General features: G+C 48.9%; 1 protein-coding gene across 1 annotated transcript; it reads right to left on the reverse strand.

Moving 5' to 3' along the window:
• Nucleotides 1–4,954: 4,954 nt before the first annotated feature.
• Nucleotides 4,955–6,510, reverse strand: LOC119897739 (dual 3',5'-cyclic-AMP and -GMP phosphodiesterase 11A-like). The gene is made up of 4 exons (XM_038711660.1): nt 6,350–6,510; nt 5,935–6,009; nt 5,670–5,753; nt 4,955–5,549 (listed from the first exon to the last, which is right to left on the reverse strand). The coding sequence occupies exons 1-4, from the start codon at nt 6,434–6,436 to the stop codon at nt 5,247–5,249; spliced, it is 549 nt and encodes a 182-aa protein (XP_038567588.1). The 5' UTR covers nt 6,437–6,510; the 3' UTR covers nt 4,955–5,246.
• Nucleotides 6,511–8,156: the final 1,646 nt, after the last annotated feature.

Raw genomic sequence — 8,156 nt, forward strand, 5'->3', positions numbered from 1 at the left:
CATAAAATAATTGTCGGCATTAATTAATTAATGCGTTAACGCTATAATAACGCACGTTAACGTGACCAGCCCTAATTTTTACATGCTGTACGTAATATTAAAGTCTTCTAAAGGTGTAGTTCTGTTTTCAGAGAATATTTCCTTTTTACCCAGAGTGAGACAAACTCATGGATGATTTTCATGCTGATGTGTGCAGTTTAAATATATATTGAACACAGACTTTACTTTGCTCTGCTAATGCAGTAAACACATCCTGAGTAATACACCATTTGTAATCCTCTGTGTAATTTTTTAGGAATGAGGAGGTTACACGCACGCACACACACACACACACACACACACACACACACACAAACACACAGAACACAAACAAACACAGTCTGCCTGAGGAGTTTTTCAGTGACTTTCCTTATGAAGTCAATACACTAACACTTCGTTCACGTTCACATTTATCTTATCATTCCTTACCTAGAAATACAAGTTTTTCATCTAAATGTGTCAATATATAATACTGATATGATGTATACATGCAAGTCACACAACAAGTTGAAGGCTGAAGGCTCAATTAACCTACAAACACTGAAAATAATGCCATGCAGCAAAAGATGTGCAACTGACATAAGACAGTCTACAGTTAGTAAGAAACAGGAACAAGGTCATGCTCCGGTCTACATTCAAAACGGCAATTTATGTGACAGAGGGAAATCACAGTGATTCATTTTTTGTTTTGTAAAGGCATTCCAATGGGCCTGTGGTTTTGAGGCAGTTCCCATTAGAAAAAATACATTACTGTAATATTTGGCCCTCTTTGGTTTCAATAGTAGTCTCTCATTTCATCGCATCTCAGTAATGAAAAGCATAGATAGATAGATAGATAGATAGATAGATAGATGGGAAACGTCTCGGGTTACATATAACCCTTGTTCCCTGAGAAGGGGAACGACACACTGCGTCGGTGACGACACTATGGGAACGCCTCTGGGCGTGGCAGGGCTGAATTATGAATGAAACTACTCCAATTCTATTGGTGTTGGTAGAACGGTAGCGTGTGACGCCGTAACCGGAGGCGTATATAAGCACGCCAGCACACAGGAAACATTAGCCCTTTTCTATGAAGCAAGGCACTCCAGGCGGGGTGAGGTGTGGCGGACCAACGCAGTGTCTCGTTCCCCTTCTCGGGGAACAAGGGTTACATACGTAACCCGAAACGTTCCCCTTCGAGGGAACTTGAACTGCGTCTGTGACGACACTATGGGAATGAGATACCCACTTAGGTCGCGCCGAAACCCCGCCTACCCCCAGCGTGCAACCTGCAGGCACGACTAAGAGGAGAGCTCACGAGTGCCGGGTGCAGAAGGAAGGTCCAGACTGTAAACCCGGATGAAGTGTGAGGGGTGGCCAGCCAGCCGCATCACACAAATCCTGGAGCGACGCCCCTGCGAGGAGGGCCCTAGAGGCTGCCATGCCTCGAGTAGAGTGCGCCCTGACGGCCATAGTTAAAGGCAAACCGCGCACCTGATAGGCCAGGGAAATAGTCTGAACGATCCAGTTGCTGATGTGTGTTTAGAAGCGGGGAGCACAGCCTTGGGGGACCCGAAACACACCAGCAACTGGTCTGCTTTCCTCCACCGGGAAGACCTCAGAGTGTAAATACCCAGCGCTCTGACAGGGCACAGCAGATGAAGTCTCCCGTCCTCCGCCGTCACATGAGGTGGGGGATGAAACGCCTGCAGCACCGTGGACCCTGCCAAACTGGATGGAATCTTAGGGACATAGCCTGGACAAGGGTGCAGGATGGCCCTGACCCTCCCCGGGGCAAACTCCAGGCATCGGGGAGAAATCGAAAGTGCCTGGAGATCCCTCACCCTCCTCAGAGAGGTGATAGCGAGGAGAAAGGCCATCTTAAGGGTCAGGTGCTTGGCCTCAGCCGACTCCAGGGGTTCGAAGGGGGCCTCAGCCAGCGCTTCGAGAACCACTGCCAGGTCCCAGTGGGTACCCTGGACCGAGTCACGGATCTCATCCTCCGGGCTCCACGTAGGAAGCGCACAACCAGTGGAAGCCTCCCCAAGGGCCCATCCCTCAGAGGGGTGTGGAGCTCTGCAATGGCAGCCACATACACCTTGAGCGTGGATGGGGAAAGGCCAGCGGAGAAATGGTCATGGAGGAACTCCAGTACCATAATCACCGAGCAGGTAACTGAGTCCCCGGGCCTCAGCCCCTGTCTCGACAGCAGGTCTGCTCCCTGATTCTGGGTCCCAGGGACGTACATTGCTCTGAGGGACAGCAGTCTCTGCTGGGACCACAGGAGGATCTGATGTGCCAGTTTGCATAAGAGGCGCGAGCGCAGACCCCCCTGGTGATTCAATTAGGCCACCACTGTCGTATTGTTGGTTCTGACAAGGACGTGGCGACCGCGGAGGGTGGGCAGGAAACTCCTCAGAGCTCTGAATACCGCCAACATTTCCAAGAGAAATGATGCTCCTGCCAGGAGCCTCTCGCAAAGCGGCCGTCCATGACCACGCCCCATCCCGTGAGTGAGGCGTCTGTCGAAATAATTGTTTGCCTACAGATTGTCCCAACACGTGCCCTTGGGACAGGAACCAAGATTTCCTCCATAAAGACAGGGAACAAAGGCACCTGCTCGTAACCCGTATCAGACGGAGTGGATTTCCCCTCGGGTAGAATCCCTTGGATTTTAGCCACCACTGCAGGGCTCTCATGTGCAGTAGTCCAGAAGGTATTATACTGGACGCTGCTGCCAGGAGACCCAACACCCTCTGAAAGTGTTTTACAGTGATGGCGCGGCCTAACTGCACTCTGGTCACTGAGGACAAAATGGACTCGATGCGTGCGGGAGACAGGAGGGCCCGCAGCGTAGCTGAGTCCCACACCACCCCTAGGAACGTAGTCCGTTGGACGGGCGTCAGCACGCTCTTCTTCACGTTGAGCCACAGCCCCAAATGCTGAAGGTGGGCTAGGACGACATCTCGATGCTGAACCGCTAACTCCCAAGACTGGGCCAGGATGAGCCAGTCGTCGATATAGTTTAAAATGCGGATGCCCTGGAGCCTCAGCAGGGCCAGGGCTGCATCCATGCATTTGGTGAACGTGCAGGGAGAGAGTGCTAGGCCGAACGGAAGTTCCCGATATTAGTACGCCGCGCCCCCGAAGGCGAACCTCAGGAACCTCCTGTGAGAGGGACGGATGGAGATGTGGAAATAAGCATCTTGCAGATCTATCGTGACAAACCAATCCTCGGATTGGATGTGACTGATGATGGTGGGGATGGTGAGCATCCTGAACCTGAATCTCCTCAGAGATTGGTTCAGGGACCGCAGATCCAAAATCAGACGCAACCCATCCGTCCTTCTTGGGAACTATGAAGTACTGGCTGTAGAACCCGGACTCCCTGACTGGCGGGGAAATAAGCTCTCTGGCCCCGTTTTCCAGCAGAGAGCGAACTTCTTGTCCCAACACCTGGCTCTGTCCCGCTCTGTCCAGACCACCCTGTTGAACTTCTGCGGGGGGTGGTGGCCAGTGTTATGCGTAGGTCCCCGGTGGCACCCTGAAGCGGAGGACCGCCAAGGAAAACTGGCAGGGGAGATATTGCTCAAACGCCTCTCCCTGCGTTTTAGCGTGCTGAAACCTGCTGACGATAGCATCCACTGCCTCACCAAACAGGCCAGTAGGAGAGAGGGGCACATCCAGGAGAAAAGCCTTCTCCTTCCCCCGGATGCCCGAGAGCAGCCAATGGAACGGGCCGTCTCCTTGGTAACACGGAGTGTTAAGTCCGTAGCTCTACAGAGCTCAGTCAGGTCCTCCTCATAGGGACCTCCCCCTAGTTCACAGTCTTTGAGAAGATCGGCCTGGTATGCCTGGAAGATGACCATAGTGTGCAGGCTTGCACCAGCTCGACCCGCTGCCATGTAGGCCTTGCCCACCAAAGCGGATGTCGTCCGACACAGCTTGGTGGGGAGCGCCGGTGTCTGAAGGAATGAAGCGAGGGTGGGAGAAAGATAGCTCGCGAGCACTTCCTCCACCCGAGGCATCGTTCCAAAGCCGTGCTGCTTAGTTTCTGTCACGCTGCTGTAGTCCAGCAGAGGGTACGCAGTCAGCTGTGCAGAGCAGCTTTTTTTTTTTTTTTCTCTTGGTCCATGATTTACACAACTCATTGTATAAATCTGGAAAGAATGGCAAGGATCGAAGCGGGGGCGGCGCTCGGGCTGCAGAAAAGCTCATTGACTCATTACTGCTGGCCCGCGGCTCCTGCCCCGCCTCTTATAGCTGGGCGCGGTATAACTGATGACGTCGGCCCGGCTCCCGGAAGTCATCCTCCATGATGCTAAGTACGTCTAGCTCCTCAGAATCAGACTGTGCAAGCCTCTCCAGACTCATACCTCGGGTGGGAGAAGCCAAGAAACAGGCTCCCGAACGGGGAAGAGAGGAGGCGGAGTCAGCAGACGAGGACCGGAAAAAGGCCTCAGCCGTCCCGACACCCTCGGAGATATCACGCTGCGATCCCCATGACCGTAGCCATTGTAACGCCTTAGCAACCGCGGGGCCTGAGCCATGGGGAGAGCGCATCCGACCGTCTTCCGAAAGAGAGCCGCATGAGACCTCAGCAGCCTCAGGGACCGAGCCTCGCCATGGCCGCAGGCAGCCCCCTCGAGAGCTGCCTGGGCGTGCGACATCCCCAGACAGGAAACACACATCTCATGTGTCTCCCCAGCCGCGATGTAGTGTGGGCATGGAAAAACACATTGTTGGAACTGATTACCAGACATGGTCTCTACTGCTTCATCAGGACTTCCAGGTAAGACAACAACTTTCTCGATAGTGGAGCTTCCAAACATACTCAGAGGGCCTGCTGAATAGAAAGAAGCTAATGTGTCCCGTGTGCCTCCGGTTACGCCGTCACACGCTACCGTTCTAGCAACACCAATAGAATTGAAGTAGTTTCATTCATAATTCAGCCCTGCCACGCCCAAAGGGGTTCCCATAGTGTCGTCACAGACGCAGTTCGAGTTCCCTCGAAGGGGAACTGTCCTTAAAATAGAGTTTGACCAACTGGAATTATTCAAGCTCCTGAGTTTAACACAGTGACACTTGGGAGAAGCAATGTGCTCAGCAGATGAAAACTGGATTTCATTTACCCAGATTTTTAAAAATTATTTTTGTGTTACAAAATCACATGGTATAGGAAGAGTCCCAACACTTAACACTTACTTACATCTTCCCTGTAGAGGTTATATTGCCAGTTTATCATCACAGGAACCTTTGTTCTCTCTGCACCTCAGATCCTGACTGCACTTAGACAATGACCCAAACTTGGTGCTTTCAACTGGCTTCAGAGTATCTGTGGAGTCGGGGTATGGATTAGATTCTGCGTCCTCATGGGACTCAGGATGCTCATCTAATTCAACACTCTGACTTGACACTGAGGCTCTGCGTGTCTGCTGATAGGATGAGCAGAGGTGCTGCCATTTATTTCGATTGGCGTCGATCCCATCAAGCATTGGCTGCAACTTCCTGTTTAGCTTCAGCAGTGCCTTGGGGGAGACACAAGAGAGTACATTTGCTATTCAAACCCCAAAAATAATGTTTTTATTTTTATTTTTAAAATGAGGCCCAAAGTAAAACTTTAACTTGAGACATCAAGGATTACCTACCTGGTAAAGGGGTTTACATATCCCATCTATCCACTCCAGCTGTAAGGCAGGTAGTTCATCTTTGCGATTACGGTCAAATATGGCCTACAGAGAGGATATCATCTTCAGTCATCCATGGCCAAACACATTCATCATAATCATTTGTGAGAAGAAAAAAAATGGTCACATCGAGAACATGGTTTGAGTGTATGCTGGAAACATAGTATGAGAGAGAAATGTGTGTGCTAGAAAAAAAACTGTGAAAGATAAGACTTTTCTTACTTACCGCTGGGGTCAACTTAAGCTCAGACCTCTCTCTGTCCCCTTGTTCAAAGAATTCACTCGTCACCAGCTCTGCGACCTTGGGACATAAATTCATTATTATCCATCCATTTTCCATCATTCTTTCATTATTTTACTCAAACAAGATGTAACGTTTTATTGTTAAAACATGGGCTCCAAGCTAGAGAGTGCATGCGTTTTTGCTATATTTTGGGCAAAATTTACTTTTATGGGTTTATCAAGGAAAATGCTGGTATTTTTCAGGGAGAACGTGCACTGAAGCCCAAAACTGTCAATATGAAAAGGGTCAAACATGCAAACAGGTCCTTTTTTAACCAAAGTCCACCTGTATTTCTACATCTCCAAGCCCTTAAACATGAAAACGCAGATATAAGAAACTTTGTGACAGGGACTCAAACCTGTTTGGATATCTTCCAAGGACGAGTGACGGCACCCAGATCGCATGCTGTCATCAGCATGGACCTGTTGATGACATCAAAGCTCATTTCTAGCTACTTGTTTCGCCCTTCACAGTTAAAGAGGTGGTATTATGCTTTTTGGCTTTTCCCCTCTCCTTTATTGAGTTATATATCTTTTTAGTGCATGTAACAGGTTTGCAAAGTGAAAAAGCCCAAAGTCCAGCCCAAAGGGAGTTCACTTCACTTCCTTTACTTGTGACGTCACAATGAAACCGCGTCATAAAGCTTGCCAAGCGGCTAGCTGGGTCAGGCACGCCCTCAAACCAAGCTAGTCTGAGCGGAGGCCCTTTGGCTCAACTCGCCTTTGTTTGTTTTTCTGTTGTAGAAATGTTGTACCTGTACCTGCTTCCAGGTACTTTTTTTCGTATCACCTCACCTCCGTCAAGGTTCCAAGCCAGCTGTGGGATACTAAAATGTAACGTGAAAACACGACAGACTGCTGATTGGTCAGAGAGAATCGTCACTATTCACTGCATCATCATTGTGTGCGCCAGACAGAGGCCAGCAACAGAAAGTTTTATATTTTCCAGTTTTTGTATGTAATTTCATCACTAAATCCACTTCTGAGAAGTTTTGAGGTGAAATCAGCTGTGTAGATTTCGAATATTGACAATTTTATGAGAAGTGATGGCGGAACAAAAATGTGCTTGAATATTTTCGGAGTTGAGGAGCTCTGCAAGTGTCTGTGGGGGAAGCCTACGCCAACCCGCGGGAGGAGCGTGTGAGGCCGGCCAGCCACCCGCTCACAGAGCCCTCAGACCGCTGCAGCAACAACGGCAGAGGAAAACACAGCTGGAAGGTTTTCATACCGCTTATCTGTCTTTACATTATGAGTAATGTTGAAACGTTTTAACTTAAAAAAGAGAAAGCTGTGTGGATCGCTGGTGTGTGTGTCGCATCAAACATTACGTCGTGGCAGTTGTGTGTGGCGTCGCAATGACGACAAGCTACATACCATCTCTGGGTACTATCTGTAATGGAAAACAGAGCAGGACCGAGTAGAGTCGAGTCTATCGATTTGAGCTATGGTAGCATTTTTCAGCAAGGCAGCATAGATCGTCATAACACCGGCAACAGTTCAACGTTTAGTCCTAAAAGACGATGCAACTCCGACTCTGTTTGGGCCTGGAAATTCACAATCACAACCTGTAAGTATGCTTTATTGGTTGTGAATTATATTTAAAATAAACACGGCAATGTAACTTCACAGATGTTGGCTAACACAGCTAAAGTTATAACGATAATGCTAATGTTACACCAGATGTGGAAGCTACTGAGCAAACGTTCAAATTGTTTGGCCAATTTTTATGTAAAATTGAGTTGAAATATGGTGATTTTTGTAGTGGTTTATGGTAAGATGTGGAACAATGATGTTGTGTGGTTGTGGACTTGTGAGTAACTTACACCATCTGCTAGGTTACAGTCTCAGTCTGAAGCGGCTTTGATTTGGGTCACACTACCTTGTTTCTTACGACCCGCCCTTCTCTGCTTCTGATTGGCTAGTCCTTACCTGGGAACTGCGCATGTGCAACTCCCAACAAAGATTTTGTACAAGTAAGATGCATCACTCCGTACAACACATGGGGTGAAAATTGGAGCGCAGCAATGTGCAGTATGAGCAAAATATGGTGTTTTTTGAAAATTAAACCATGTAAACCTGTTCTGGTACAACCCCTAATTAAGATTTTGAACCCAAAAATGAGCATAATACCACCTCTTTAAAGTCATTTTGGCACAGGAGAGTTTT

This window comes from Micropterus salmoides, unplaced genomic scaffold (genome assembly GCF_014851395.1).
Source record: "Micropterus salmoides isolate LMB-PRFRI ecotype aquatic unplaced genomic scaffold, ASM1485139v1 Ms_hic_scaffold_11, whole genome shotgun sequence".
Taxonomy (NCBI): Eukaryota; Metazoa; Chordata; class Actinopteri; order Centrarchiformes; family Centrarchidae; genus Micropterus; species Micropterus salmoides.